This window comes from Haliotis rufescens, unplaced genomic scaffold, assembly GCF_023055435.1.
Source record: "Haliotis rufescens isolate VD_foot unplaced genomic scaffold, xgHalRufe1.0.p SCAF_6, whole genome shotgun sequence".
NCBI classification, from domain to species: domain Eukaryota; kingdom Metazoa; phylum Mollusca; class Gastropoda; order Lepetellida; family Haliotidae; genus Haliotis; species Haliotis rufescens.
Window position 1 is genome coordinate 58,876,018 of NW_025964334.1, and position 16,576 is coordinate 58,892,593.

The 16,576-nt window shown below is 42.6% G+C and overlaps 1 protein-coding gene across 1 annotated transcript in view; it reads right to left on the reverse strand.

The window, feature by feature from the left end:
• Positions 1-1,163: 1,163 nt before the first annotated feature.
• The window catches only part of LOC124143186 (N-acetylated-alpha-linked acidic dipeptidase 2-like), a 36,462-nt gene continuing 21,049 nt past the window's right edge, over positions 1,164-16,576 (reverse strand). Inside the window, exons 10-19 of the mRNA XM_048386064.1 lie at positions 14,996-15,115; positions 14,565-14,647; positions 12,120-12,183; positions 10,328-10,395; positions 9,733-9,818; positions 7,611-7,698; positions 5,726-5,987; positions 5,092-5,173; positions 3,530-3,622; positions 1,164-2,276 (exon numbers count right to left, since the gene is read on the reverse strand). Coding sequence (XP_048242021.1) covers positions 2,102-2,276; positions 3,530-3,622; positions 5,092-5,173; positions 5,726-5,987; positions 7,611-7,698; positions 9,733-9,818; positions 10,328-10,395; positions 12,120-12,183; positions 14,565-14,647; positions 14,996-15,115 — 1,121 coding nt within the window. The 3' untranslated portion in view covers positions 1,164-2,101. The remainder of the gene's footprint in view (positions 2,277-3,529; positions 3,623-5,091; positions 5,174-5,725; positions 5,988-7,610; positions 7,699-9,732; positions 9,819-10,327; positions 10,396-12,119; positions 12,184-14,564; positions 14,648-14,995; positions 15,116-16,576) is intronic.

Genomic DNA, 16,576 nt, shown 5'->3' on the forward strand with positions numbered 1-16,576 from the left:
AAAGCCCTGATTCCATGAGCCCTGAGTCTCCTGGCCACTCTCTGTCGACTAACCCTGTGACCTAAGGAAGGTTCGTGCAATATGGACTTGGGTGGCTCCCATCTGTACCATACCCAAGGCTCGTTCACGTTGTTCGAATGTGAGTCGTGGCATTTCTTTTGTGTTTTTTTTATCACTGTGGATGTCTGACTTGCCGTTGCAATCGTTTTATATCCTTACCCGCACGTGCATTTGCAGTTGTCCGTGGTGCACGTGTTTTTCACTTTTTCGCGTGATATCTCGCAAACATCTAACAGACGATTAACATTTTCTTGACTATTGTTGTATTTAGGTTATGTGTTTTAGATAGACTTCATCGTCAGTTTATATATCCCTATAAAAACAAGCTTGAGATAGTCGGTCTCGTACAATGGATGCATCTGTTAACAGATGTGTCTTTTGATTTTGGGAAAGGTTTTGTTGCTATATTTACATAGTGCAACACAGTAGCAGATATTGTGCTCAGCTGAAGCTTCAGGATCTTAGAACAGATTTACTGTAGCTGCTGTACCAACTGTACCTGCACATCTGTTGCCGTCCTGCATCATGTGGCAGAACATTCGTTTACCTCCGACCTCATATTGCAAATCCATCTCGTAGTTAATGAAGGGGCGGTCGGGTAGCCTAGTGGTTAAAGCGTTCGCTCGTCACGCCGAAGACCCGGGTTCGATTCCCGACATGGGTACAATGTGTGAAGCCCATTTCTGGTGTCCCCCGCCGTGATATTGCTAGAATATTGCTAAAAGCGGCGTAAAACCATACTCACTCACTCACTCACTCACTCGTAGTTAATGATCAACTCTGTTGTCACATATCCAGAGACCACGTGGTTCGAACATGTCCGTAATACTTACTGTCAAGGACTAGACCGCCGTGATATTGCTGGAATGTTGTTAAAAGTGGCGTCAAACCCAACTCACTCACTCGCTCACTCTAGAACTAGACTTGAAATGGGCCCGAACCCATGGACCATAACTCTCTGTTAAGCCATGACTATGTTGATAATGTGTCATGTTAATTTACCTCAAATGTATACTAATCCAAGGATAAATCATGGTAGGTGAAATTGAGTTTCCCTTTGTGTCTGCATTTTGTCCATCAGTCCAGCACGACAACATTCAATATTAAAAACACAGAGAACAGCTCATTTAATCATTGTGTGATTCAATATCTTCATTACAGTTTATTTGATTGGGAATTAGTCAAATATTGTCGACATATTAATATCGACTTTGATGATATCACAAGTTATGAATACTAACTAGCATTATTGTCCTATTGTATGCTCAAGTCATTTGATGACTCTGGTAAAACCACATGGGCATCACACATCAGGAATATCCTGTTTCAACATGGATTTGGTTTTATTTGGATAAATCAGGAATGCGGTGATAGCAAATTATTGATGATGATATTTAAACAGAGGATGTATGACTGTCTTTCTCAAAACTGGCATCTCTCCATAGAGCTCTCATCTAAATGCAAATATTACCCACAGTACAAATCTCTCCTTAATGTAGAAAAATTATCACGTGAAATCTTTGCTTATTATAAAAGATTAATATGTATGTTCAGGTGTAACAACTTTAAACTTGCAGTTGAAACTGGAAGACATTCAAAAATCCCATATGAAGAACGTGTGTGCGTGTATTGCCACTCCAAAGGTTTAACTCTAATTGAGGATGAGTATCATGTATTGTCAATCTGTGACAGATACCGAGCTGCAAGAAGAGAATGCTTTGCTGAAAGTGAAATCAACTTTACCACATTTCAACAGTTTTTAAACCTTATGTCAACAAACTCCACAAGAACTTTAAAACACATTGTACTATTCCTATCTAAAGTTATGAATATACGTAACTCATCACTGTTCTAACGTATTCTAAAACTATTTGTCTTAACATAACGCCATAGTATATAAGCATGTATGATCTACATTATGTCAACATGTATTATGGGCTGGAGGCCTGATTACTGAATAAATCTGTCTGTCTGTCTGACTAGCACTATAAGCTTGTAATCTGAATATATATGGAAATCGTCGACTTGGATTAAATTAATTCTAACTCATCAAGATGTGAGCTGCAGACTGTATGGTAAAGGTGAGGACAGACAGGTGGATTTTGACCTCCCGCCAGCGTGTAGCGTTGTGCCCGATCTGGTACAGGAGGTCAGCCAGCCCTGGGAACGTCGTCGTTTTGTAGTAGTTGGCGCTGCTGGGGGAGAGCAACACGTGCCTGGAACACAAGCAGGGGCAGACGTTGACATGACGTTACAATCAGAATATAAAAATGACAATGATCTATTGGAACACGGACAAAAACAGATGACTTCACAATCAGAACATAATGACAATGAATGAATGTTTGTTTGTTCGTTGTTTAACGACTCACTCAGCAATATTCCAGCTATATGACGGCGGTCTGTAAATAATCGAGTCTGGACCAGACAATCCAGTGATTGACATCATGAGCATCGATCCACGCAATTGGAATGCAATGACAAGCATCAACCAAGTCAACGAGTCTGACCACCCGATCCCGTTAGTCGCCTCTTACGACAAGCATAGTTGCCTTTTACGGCGAGCATTTGGTTGCTGAAGATCAATTCTAACCCGGCTCTTAACGGGTATAATGACAGTGACCTATGGGAACACGGACAAGAACATAACTTCACAATCAGAACATGACAACGGTTTATATGAACTAAAACAGTTATTGCGCAATGACGTAACAATCAGAACATAATGACAATGATCTATAGGAACACGGACAAGAACATAACTTCACAATCAGAACATGACAATGGTTTATATGAACTAAAAGAGATATTGCGGCAATGACGTAACAATCAGATCATAATGACAATGATCTATAGGAACACGGACCAGAACAGATGGACATGACATCACAGTCAGAACAAAAAAAGTTTAACAGGACGTCACAAGCTGAACAGGGATAATGAAATATAGGAACACAGGCAAGAACACTTATCATGGATATGACAATTGTGTCAATTCACCACAATCCCATTGCAATGCCATAACCCAGAACTCAGTCGTACACAACAATCTAATATTGTGTTTTGTTTCATCCTTGGTATTTCAGTTGTATGATCATAAAGGCAATAAATTTGTGTGAGAAAACTATGAATTGAAAATGTAATTACCAAGTTATATACGTTGTATCATTGTTCATTAGTTATTGTTGTCTCTGGGATATATATTATTACTTCGAGGGAGACCTTACCGAGAGTTAGCTTTCCAAATATAAATTTGATTGTTCATATTTAAGTTACTTAAATATATTTCCTATCGGTTTGGCAATGAAGCTGGATGTCCGCTGACGATCCGATCGAGCATCCGGTTTGGCATGATACGCTAACAGTGACATTAACGTGTTCTTCTCTCACTTTTACTTAATTGCCTAATAAAAGTCACATCGCATCACTCACGCACTGATACAGTGACATTTACGTGTTCTTCACTCACTTGTACTCTTTCCTGCTGGGGAGCCCTGTGTGGACTTGAAACGCCTTCTCTAGCGCCATCAGCTTGTCGTTGACACCACGGACAGCTATAGGGCTGAAACACGACAGATTATGTATGTCCCCCAGTTACCAATGTAGTTGTGTCACCTTAATCCCCTTGGGGTTGCGAGGGGAGAATGGGTGTCGCCAGTATGCCATGTTTGTCGATGACAGCTATAGGGGTGAAACACACAACCATATGTTTTGTTTGTTTGTTTGTTTGTTGTTTAACGCCGCACTCAGCAGTATTCCAGCTATAAGACGGCGGTCTGTAAAAAATCTAGGCGGGACCAGACAATCCAGTGATTGACATCATGAACATCGATCTACGCAAATGGGATACGATGACATGCGTCAACCAAGTCAGCAAGCCTGACCGCCCGATTCCGTTAGTCACCTTTCACGGCAAGCACTGGTTGCTGAAGACCTATTCTACCCTGGATCTTCACGGGTCCACAACCATATGTATGCCCCCATTTACTGATGGAGTTTTGTCATCTTAACCACCTTGGGGGTTCCAGGGAAGAATGAATTACCACGTGCACGTTCTCATGTATGTTGTTGACAGCTTGAGGGGTAGAGAAACATAATGATAATACATGTCCCCGGTTACATAATGACGTCAGTCACATTACCCCGAGTAGTGATTCTCGGGAAGAACGGGTACCCCATGTTTGTCGTTCAAACATATAGAGCTGGAAACAGAAAATGTCCCCGATTTACTAATGTTGCTAAACTGCCAGGCAAAATGGTGGCAACAAATGAAGCAATCAAGAAATGGTTATTCAGTGGTGATGTATTTGATACGGGTATCATGGTTGTGTTTTGAACCTGAAATGTGCCGTGTTTCGGCGACTGTTTTCAGACCGGAAACGATGATGAAATGATTTGGTTAAATCCCATGTTCATGTGTATACTTTCTTTTGCCCGACGGTTAAGTTCAGGAATTTTAACCCGTGTGGGATTCCGAAAAAGAATGAGTTGCCAGTACCCCTCGTTACCGACCCTACAGGTAGAGTTGAGGGGAATTTGGGTTTAACGTCGCGTCCAAGATTATTGCACTTTTATAGCGACGTGCATGTAGTGTGTGTGTGTGTGTGTGTGTGTGTGTGTGTGTGTCTGTTTGTACTTGTCCGGACTGATGCCGATTTATAGTGCCAGCCAAATGAGATACCATGCCGCAGGTTAACATGAATACCCCACTCAGACACAGTATACTGACTCCGAGCCAACCAGTCCTTGTTTTAGCCTCTTAATGCCGAGCACCAGACTGGGTAACAGCAAGTACCATCTTTTAACGTCGTTTGGTATGACGCGCGGCCGGCAATCAAACCCCGGACCTTCCGCTCTCCGGGCGGACGCTCTACCACCAGACCACGGAACCACCCAGGACATTAGTAACATTAATAGTGATGAACCCAATGGTTTCGAGCTTTGGTTTTGTCGTGTTGACTTGACATATCTACATATGCAAAATATAGAGTTTAAGTAGGTACAGAGCGGAAAAGAATAGCCAATACACACTTTTTTATGTCGACGTCTCCCAATCTTGTATTAAAGTCATTTGCAGCTTTGGTAAAATTGTCGGCCGCCGACTGTATAGCATCTGGTGAAGAAGATAAACGTGGTATTGTATTTGTTTGTTTGTTTGTTGTTTAACGTCGCACTCAGCAATACTCTAGCTATATAACGGCGGTCTGTAGAATATCGAGTCTGGACCAGACAGTCCAGTGATTGACATTAGCATCGATCTACACAATTGGGATACGATGACATGCATCAATCAAGTCAGTGAGTCTGACCACCTCATCCCGTCAGTCGCCTCTTACGACAAGCATTGATTGCTGAAGACCCTGATCTTCACGGGTCCTGGTATTGTGTTATATGAGGTTGCCTTCTCATGGACTGTATAAAATAACAAAACGTTTCTCGGAATATTAATTTTCAAATTGATGATGGCGGAATGACGTTTTTTATTGAAAACAAAATTAGGGAGGAAGGTCAACTTTAGATGATGAAGGTATTACTGTATCACAGGAACCTCTGTCGCTGAAACTTTGTTTGTGAAACATGAATTGTGTTTTGATTCATTATTTGGAAACAAAATAAACAGAATCATGTGTTTGGGTTTGTTTCGCCGAGTTCCATTCGTACTAACCTGAACTTATGTTCCGTTGTGCAAAACTGTCTCTCTGATTTTCAACCAGACCTTTCACAAACCCATCAACGGCTGATGCGTAATCTCGCACGTCCATTGGTATTATCAGAGAATCTACGAGATCCCGTGCCAACTCGATGAAGATCGCGGCGACTGCGGCACTTGCTTTGAGTTGTGGATCCATCATCTTCACATAGCGGTAGCCGTCGTACAGGGTGTGGTACAAGGGGTACCCGGCTCTATGGATTCTGTCGCCCAGGTCCTGAAAATGGAATATATCGCCAGTTTCATAGACTGTCATTGTCAAGGGTGCGGTTTCATAAATCAGTCTTAGCACTGTGACTGTCTTAACTCCCATACTTTGTTTGTATACTGAGGCCGCTTTATCTAACGGGACATTGGTGGATGTTCAAACACTTAAAATGCATAAAAATAGTTTTAACTTACTGTAACTTAAATGAAGCCACACTCGCGAGTATGTGGACTGAAACGAGGACCTCAAATGTAAAAAATGTGATGGCCATCACATGGCCTCTTCAAAGTCATGTCCTATTTGGATTCAAGAAATTAAAAGCTCAAAAATGAAGGAAAACTGGTCGCTAGTCTCTCGTTCTACTGAAACCATTTCTATTACGTGTCAGACAGACCTGACGTTGGTTCACTCAGATCAACCCCATATGACAACCACGAATCACCCAAAACACATCCACGTCAACGTCTGAAACTGTTGTTCAACCTAAGCTAACAGTTAGTCTATGGTTCAACCTGCCAGTCAGCCTGACAAGTCAATTTAATGCAACAACAGTAAAAACAACTGTTCAATCAGTTCACCTAATCCAATGGGATTGTAGAGGACTCAGAAATAAATTTAATGACATTTAGTTATTGATACACAATTTTCAACCGCCTGCTTTATGTCTTCAAGAAACAGACCTTAAACGTTGAGATAAATTTGATATTAGGCATAACAATTGTCATCATTCATATTCCCCCCTTCCCACCCCCCCACATAAAGCTACAGGAGGGTCTTCTATCCTGGTGAGACAGGCTGTGATTCACAGCCCTCTTACTCTCAATACAAATCTTCAAGCTGTTGCTGTTCGTTTGACTTTGGATATTGTCTTTACTCTATATTTTCCTCCGTCAACAAAAAATCGACAATCTGATCTTGAAAATCTGTATGATCAGTTCCCTAAGCGATGTATCACCATGGGTGATCTAAATAGGCACAACCTCTATGGGGAAGAATGACCACAAACACTAAAGGTAAAGTATACTAGTCACATAAAGAAACTGTGCACAGAGAAAATATAGATATAAGGGCACACCGTCCATATATGAAATATAGGTTTGAACACAGCAACTATTGGAGACATTCAAACGCTCATGCACGTGCCATGCGATATGACGTCATTGATGGGGGCCTATGGACGTGCAATGTGTTACTGCACGTGCACCCTGTGCAGCTGTACACAGCATGTGCAACTCAAAATTCGCTGTCACTTTGGAAAGCATGATCTGTGGTCATTCAAAAATTCAAAACTTCTCAGGCGCAGACATAAGCATATCACAAGCAAATCATGCTAAGATTGACAGCTGCACAGCGTCATGAAGCCATTGGAACGATCCGAGCCGGAATGAGGCAACAACAGGTGACAACACATTTCCAATGCCATCGTAACACGATATCGACATTGGTGAGGCGTTATCAGAACACAAATGACGTTGCCGACCACCCACGTTCAGGACGTCCCCGAGTAACGACGCCAAGACAGGACAGATGGGTCCCTTTTCGTTGATAACTTTTATATATCTTGTCGTGGTAACACACTATTGAGAGACATCCACACTTAGGTGTTCAGTGCCTACTTATATCCCCACTCACCACATCTCTATAGGAGGAGGAGGCTGTGGGGATGGCCACATCCTGCTCAAACGGCACAAAGTCACTCCCTGCCCCTGGTAGGCCGACGCTGAAACAAATTAGTGTGCCGCGATCATATCAGGTGCGTGTGTGTATGTGTGTCTGTGCGAGCGTGTGCGTCTCTGTGTGTGTTTATTAGGGTGTCTTTGTTGACGTGTGTACGTTTGCGTGTATGCGTGTGTTGAGGGTATGTGTGTTGACGAGAGTACGTCTGTGTGTGTTGATGAGGGTGTGATTGTTGACAAGGGAACGAAAGTGTGTGTGTGATGATGATTGTATGGAGGGTACGAGGATAAAAGGGTAGGTGTGTGTGTTTATTAGAGTGTCTTTGTTGACGAGTGCGCGTGTGTGTGTGTGTGTGCGTGTGCTGAGGGTATGTGTGTTGACGAGAGTACGTCTGTGTGTGTTGATGAGGGTGATTGTTTTGTCGTATGTACGTGTGTGTATGTGTGTGTTAACGTGGGTACGTGTGTGTTGACGAGGGCACCAAACTGTTTGCGTGTTGATGATGGTATAGATGTTGACGAGTGCACGTGTGTGTGTTGATGATGGTGTGTGTGTTGACGAGTGTACGTGTGTATATTGAAGATGGTGTGTGTGTTGACGAGATAACTTGTGTGTGTTGATGAGGGTGTGGATATTGACGAGAGAACGCGTGTGTGTTGATGAGGGTGTGGATATTGACGAGAGAACGCGTGTGTGTTGATGAGGGTGTGGATATTGACGAGAGAACGCGTGTGTGTTGATGAGGGTGTTGATGTTGACGAGAGAACTTGTGTGTGTTGATGAGGGTGTTGATGTTGACGAGAGAACTTGTGTGTGTTGATGAGGGTGTGGATATTGACGAGAGAACGCGTGTGTGTTGATGAGGGTGTTGATGTTGACGAGTGAACTTGTGTGTGTTGATGAGGGTGTGGATATTGACGAGAGAACGCGTGTGTGTTGATGAGGGTGTTGATGTTGACGAGTGAACTTGTGTGTGTTGATGAGGGTGTGGATATTGACGAGAGAACGCGTGTGTGTTGATGAGGGTGTTGATGTTGACGAGGGAACTTGTGTGTGTTGATGAGGGTGTTGATGTTGACGAGAGAACGCATGTGTGTTGATGAGGGTGTGTATGTTGACGAGTGAACTTGTGTGTGTTGATGAGGGTGTGGATATTGACGAGAGAACTTGTGTGTGTTGATGAGGGTGTGGATATTGACGAGATAACTTGTGTGTGTTGATGAGGGTGTGGATGTTGACGAGTGAACTTGTGTGTGTTGATGAGGGTGTGGATGTTGACGAGTGAACATGTGTGTGTTGATGAGGGTGTTGATGTTGACGAGAGAACTTGTGTGTGTTGATGAGGGTGTGTATGTTGACGAGAGAACTTGTGTGTGTTGATGAGGGTGTGGATATTGACGAGATAACTTGTGTGTGTTGATGAGGGTGTGGATATTGACGAGATAACTTGTGTGTGTTGATGAGGGTGTGGATGTTGACGAGTGAACTTGTGTGTGTTGATGAGGGTGTGGATGTTGACGAGTGAACATGTGTGTGTTGATGAGGGTGTTGATGTTGACGAGAGAACTTGTGTGTGTTGATGAGGGTGTGTATGTTGACGAGAGAACGCGTTGGTGTTGATGAGGGTGTGGATATTGACGAGAGAACTTGTGTGTGTTGATGAGGGTGTGGATATTGACGAGAGAACTTGTGTGTGTTGATGAGGGTGTGGATGTTGACGAGAGAACTTGTGCGTGTTGATGAGGGTGTGGATATTGACGAGAGAACTTGTGTGTTGATGAGGGTGTGGATGTTGACGAGAGAACGCATGTGTGTTGATGAGGGTGTGGATGTTGACGAGAGAACGCATGTGTGTTGATGAGGGTGTGGATGTTGACGAGGGAACGTGTGTGCGTTAATGAGGGTGTGGATGTTGACGAGGGAACTTGTGTGTGTTGATGAGGGTGTGGATGTTGACGAGTGCACGTGTGTGCGTTAATGAGGGCATCTTCATGTAAGTCTGAGTTTTACAAAGGTGAGAGTAGTAGACGTATGGGGGAGCAGTATATGCCTGTGATTTTCACACATTGTCACCCACCTCGGGTAGTCGGCGTTCTGTGTGTCAGGTGAGCGTTCTCGCCACACCTCGAACAGACTCCTGCCGTCCTGGTGCGGGTCGGGGACCTGATTCGAGAGGACCAAGTATTTGTTCAGTAACATTATCAAGAATGAGTGAGTTGGGTTTAACGCCGCTTTGAACATTATTCCAGTTATATCACGGCGTGTCAGATTAATGTGGGAGGAAAGCCCGAAATGATGCAGGTCTCAGACGTTTACCACTTCGGTGAAACCCACGAGCACGGGTATGGTGCTGACAAACCTAGAAACATAATCGGGGCGAACCGGGACTGGAACCCACAATCATAGGTTTCTGGCGTGCCCAGGGGACGCAACTCTGCTCAGCGAATTGCGGCGCCTTAGACGACTGGGCCACCCGTGCCCACAATTATCAAGAAGCTGTTTCTCAGCCTGGATAGGCTTAATATATGACACACTTGAAACATGTCGTGTGAGATAATTTGGCTCACACTAGCAATACAACTGATTGAACCAAACAAGTTGACGGTTTTCTGATTGGTTTATCGCAACGATAACACTATCCATTATAAGATACATGGGTAACACACACAGACCTTTCTCGCAGCTCTGTATACAGCCTGCTTCAACGTTGGTGTAGCGGCCACATTTATTGTATAGTTGCCTGAAGAGAGGGAGGGAGAGACTGTGAGTTGGAATAGCGACAGTTTTACCACGAAGTGATGCAAATTGATGATGATGCTGGACAATCAAGGGTTATAATCAGACCGACCAGCGGATGCTGGCATGGCGAAGGGACGCAACTCACAGCAAATTAAAATTATACATATATATGTCAAAAGAACAGACCAGCGTGTTTCGACGTCCTAGCACACCGTGCCAACCGTGCTGTCACCAAAAGAGTGAGTGAGTGAGTGAGTGAGTTTGGTTTTACGCCGCTTTTAGCAATGTTCCAGCAATATCACGGCGGGGGACACCAGAAATGGGCTTCACACATTGTACCCATGTCGGGAATCAAACCCTGGTCTTCAGCGTGACGAGCGAACGCTTTAACCACTGGGCTATCCGACCGCCCCGTCACCAAAAGAACGTAGATGCCGTGTCCGACTCTTTCATGGCTATTCTGGATTTGCTTGATTTGTCGTCTACTTAATTATTACTTAGGAAAGGAAATATTTGTTGATTGTTTTCGTGAATGTATTACAATATGTTTTCTTGGTAATATAATCATCGAGGAAGATTTTACCCATATGTCTCAAACGTTATCTAAGTAGTTGAAATTTCAAACAAAGAATGGTTACTGTGCAGTTGTAAATACAGTGCATCGTAAACGTCATGGGATGTAATTACCTGGATCACCGCTTCCATTTTACAAATTGTTTGATAAGATTATGTATTTCAATTATGTTAATGATTTTATGTTTTGACTCAATTTATAGATGATATTTTCCAACAACGTCGTCTCCGGGTTTTAAAAAAAAGTATCCCAAATAAAAAAACGCCACATTTTATTAACATTATATGTCTCTTCATTGGACAAGTATTTCACTACTGCCTGATTTAATAAATCTGATGGGAGAGTTCTAATAAGAAATAAAGAACTATTGGTAAAGACATTAATTCCAAAGGAAAATAAATTTGAAAGACAAAGATGAACATATTTTCCTTTATCCACTGGCATCCTTTTGAGATGTTTAAATCTCACGACAGTTGTTGGCCTCTTGACCAAAGTTCCATTACTGAGTGTTTAGTCTTCATGCTTCTCCATATCAGTAGAATGTGAGGTGTGAGTGAGTGAGTATGGTTTTACGCCGCTTTTAGCAACATTCCAGCAATATCACGGCGGTGGACATCCGAAATTGGCTTCACACATTGTACCCATGTCGGGAATCGAACCCGGGTCTTCTCCGTGACGAGTGAACGCATCAACCACTAGGCTACCCGACCGCTCCAGTAGAATGGTAGTGTAAGCGGTGTTGATCATGTGCTATGATCAATCAATGATATCAGTAAGCTACCATACGGTACCTACGATAATGATTTACAGTGTGAAATGTCAAAATGAAATTACGACAAAGACCAAACACACTCACACTCGTTTTCTAATATCGTTATGTTACACAGACGACGTTACTAATGTATCATTATTTATAATGCACAAAGTTGTATTAGCTGTAGTGAAAGAAGCATGGTTTGCATCGTGTCATGATACCAATAGTGTGACGTCATCTTCTGATGTGACGTCATTGTCTACTGTATCGTCATTATGTATTACGTCAACAAAATTAGAATATTTAATCAAGAAGGTTGTAGGGCGCGTAAAACCATTATAACAGGTGCTCTTTGTTTAGAGATTAAATCGTTAACCCTAAACCATCAATGTATTACCTGATGTGGTTAAGTCGATGTTGAGATACGCCACGGCCTGATGTGCTAGCCATTTAACGTTCTCCTGTAACAAAGAACGACTATACAGCAAGGTGAACGTAGTGGACAGGACTCTGAATACAGTCCCATTTCATTTGCACATTTATTATACTTACACACGACTATTCAAACTTAGCAAAATCGTTCGAAAATAGTAATTTATGTACAAACACATAGGTCCTTCAACGCCTAAACGACGATTGTGAGACGAGAGTGAATATTGTTTTGAAATAACAGTAACTCTTTAAATCAGACAAATCTAATCGGGGCAGTTGTCCAGAACATACTTACTTCTCCAGGTGTGTTCAGAACATGCTTACCTCCCAAGGTGTGTTCAGAACATGCTTACCTCTCCAGGTATGTTCAGAACATGCTTACCTCTCCAGGTATGTTCAGAACATGCTTACCTCTCCAGGTATGTTCAGAACATTCTTACCTCTCCAGGTGTGTTCAGAACATGCTTACCTCTCCAGGTGTGTTCAGAACATGCTTACCTCTCCAGGTGTGTTCAGATCATACTTACCTATCGAGGTGTGTTCAGAACATGCTTACTTCTCCAGGTATGTTCAGAACATGCTTACCTCTTCAGGTGTGTTCTGAACATACTTACCTATCGAGGTGTGTTCAGAACATGCTTACCTCTCCGGGTGAGTTCAGATCATACTTACCTATCGAGGTGTGTTCAGAACATGCTTACCTCTCCAGGTGTGTTCAGATCATACTTACCTATCGAGGTGTGTTCAGAACATGCTTACTTCTCCAGGTATGTTCAGAACATGCTTACCTCTTCAGGTGTGTTCTGAACATACTTACCTCTCCAGGTGTGTTCAGATCATGCTTACCTATCGAGGTGTGTTCAGAACATGCTTACCTATCGAGGTGTGTTCAGAACATGCTTACCTATCGAGGTGTGTTCAGAACATGCTTACCTCCCAAGGTGTGTTCAGAACATGCTTACCTCCCAAGGTGTGTTCAGAACATACTTACCTCTCCAGGTGTGTTCAGAACATACTTACCTCCTCAGGTGTGTTCAGAACATGCTTACCTCCTCAGGTGTGTTCAGAACATACTTACCTCTCCAGGTGTGTTCAGAACATACTTACCTCTCCAGGTGTGTTCTGAACATACTTACCTCTCCAGGTGTTCAGAACATGCTAACCTCCTCAGGTGTGTTCTGAACATACTTACTTCTCCAGGTGTGTTCAGAACATACTTACCTCCTCAGGTGTGTTCAGAACATGCTAACCTCCTCAGGTGTGTTCAGAACATGCTTACCCCCCCAGGTGTGTTCAGAACATACTAACCTCCTCAGGTGTGTTCAGAACATGCTTACTTCTCCAGGTGTGTTCAGAACATACTTACCTCCTCAGGTGTGTTCAGAACATGCTAACCTCCTCAGGTGTGTTCAGAACATGCTAACCTCCTCAGGTGTGTTCAGAATATGCTTACCTCCTCAGGTGTGTTCAGAATATGCTTACCTCTCCAGGTGTGATCAGAATATGCTTACCTCCTCAGGTGTGTTCAGAACATGCTAACCTCCTCAGGTGTGTTCAGAATATGCTTACCTCTCCAGGTGTGTTCAGAACATGCTAACCTCCTCAGGTGTGTTCAGAATATGCTTACCTCTCCAGGTGTGTTCAGAACATGCTTACCTCCTCAGGTGTGTTCAGAACATACTAACCTCCTCAGGTGTGTTCAGAACATGCTTACCTCCTCAGGTGTGTTCAGAACATGCTTACCTCTCCAGGTGTGTTCAGAACATACTAACCTCCTCAGGTGTGTTCAGAACATGCTTACCTCTCCAGGTGTGTTCAGAACATGCTTACCTCTCCAGGTGTGTTAAGAACATACTTACCTCTCCAGGTGTGTTAAGAACAGACTTACCTCTCAAGGTATGTTCAGAACATGCTTACCTCTCCAGGTGTTTTCAGAACATACTTACTTCTCCAGGTGTGTTAAGAACATACTTACCTCTCAAGGTATGTTCAGAACATGCTTACTTCTCCAGGTGTTTTCAGAACATACTAACCTCCTCAGGTGTGTTCAGAACATACTTACCTCTCAAGGTGTGTTCAGAACATACTTACCTCTCCAGGTGTGTTAAGAACATACTTACCTCTCAAGGTATGTTCAGAACATGCTTACCTCTCCAGGTGTGTTCAGAACATGCTTATCTCCCCAGGTGTGTTCAGAACATGCTTACCTCTCCAGGTGTGTTCTGAACATACTTACCTCTCCAGGTGTGTTAAGAACATACTTACTTCTCCAGGTGTGTTCTGAACATACTTACCTCTCCAGGTGTGTTAAGAACATACTTACTTCTCCAGGTGTTTTCAGAACATACTTACCTCTCCATGTGTGTTCAGAGCATACTTACTTCTCCAGGTGTGTTCAGAACATACTTACCTCCACCCACTCGTACGACCCAACAAGACCAAACTCCTCCGCGTCCCAACTGCAGAAAATGACAGATCGCCGAGGCTCCCAGCCTGTGAGAGAATGGAAAATCGTCACTTATAAACCAATCACATAAAAAGTCTCGACCATGACATTTCACAACATTGTATTCATGAAAAGAAATGGTAAGCATCTCCACACGTGAACATAATTGCAAACAACATGTCCCGGATATCAGAGTTGGAGTGCACAGAACTGTAGGACGAGAACATGACGTTTCATAGTTTTGTTCACCATTGGCCCAAGTACATTGTACATTTCTTGCATAAATCAACAGCTGAAATTAAACCACCATTAGGAGAAAAATACGGATTTTAGTTTTAGTTTTGTTTCAAATCATATATATACAATCTGAATATGTTAAATAATGATGACAGTACCATCTTGCACGTGTTTAGCGTAAACTCTAGACATCTCCAACACTGTAGCGCTTCCAGAAGATGGGTCCGTTCCTCCGTACACCCAGGCGTCTCTATGGTTACCAATAAGCACCACTCGGTCTGGAAATATCAAGGAGGTTTTTTTCAGGAAGTGTAAGTGTGATCAAGGAACATATCAGGACAAAAATATCTGTGACGATAAAGACATTCTGATTTGGTTTTGCTTGTTTATTCGTTTGTTATTTAACGCCGAACTGGGCAATATTCCAACTATATGACGGCGGTCTGTAAATAATCGAGTCTGGACCAAACAATCCAGTGACTGACACCATTAGCATCGATCCACGCAATTGGGACCGATAACATGCATCAACCAAGTCAGCGAGCCTGACCATCCGATCCCGTTAGTCGCTTCTTACGACAAGCATAGTCGCCTTTTACGGCAGGCATGGACCTATTCTTCACCAGTCTCACGGATTTGATAATAGGTTGAATAACTGTAACGGGGTCAACGCATATATGCAGCGTATGCTTTCTCGTTGCAAGCAGTTAAGCAAGTTAATATTATTTTTGAAATTTAATAACAATATGGTATGTATTCATAAAACTATTCTTCTACATACACACCTTTACATGTATCAAATACGCCAACGATGTGAGCGGTCATTACCTTGTTCCCGTGTCAACCATAGAAATCTATTAGTTTCTATTGCCCTTACAAAATCTAGTCGGTAAGTTGCCTAACAGGCCTAATTTAAAAAAGATCAAATGAGAATGTATATCAGTGTTGCGCCGACAGTTGGTTATTTGATGTTGTTGTCAGTATGACATCATAAAACTGAAGCATCAAATATTCACAGCACCTGACGACACTTCTTAAGACGTTCAAAGAGAATCCTCTCTCAATTAATTCATGACACATAGGGCATATACTTAATGCTTTCATTACTCTACACAGTGCGTATGCACGGCTCTTAATGATTTCTTTACTTTACACGGTGCATATGCACGGCTCTTAATGATTTCTTTACTTTACACGGTGCATATGCACGGCTCTTAATGATTTCTTTACTTTACACGATGCATATGCACGGCTCTTAATGCTTTCATTACTCTACACGATGCATATACACGGCTCTTAATGATTTCTTTACTCTACACGGTGCATATGCACGGCTCTTAATGCTTTCTTTACTTTACACGGTGCATATGCACGGCTCTTAATGCTTTCTTTACTTTACACGGTGCATATGCACGGCTCTTAATGATTTCTTTACTCTACACGATGCATATGCACGGCTCTTAATGCTTTCATTACTCTACACGATGCATATGCACGGCTCTTAATGATTTCTTTACTCTACACCGTGAATATGCACGGCTCTTAATGCTTTCATTACTTAACACGGTGCATATGCACGGCTCTTAATGATTTCTTTACTCTACACGATGCATATGCACGGCTCTTAATGCTTTCATTACTCTACACGATGCATATGCACGGCTCTTAATGCTTTCATTACTCTACACGATGCATATGCACGGCTCTTAATGATTTCTTTACTCTACACGATGCATATG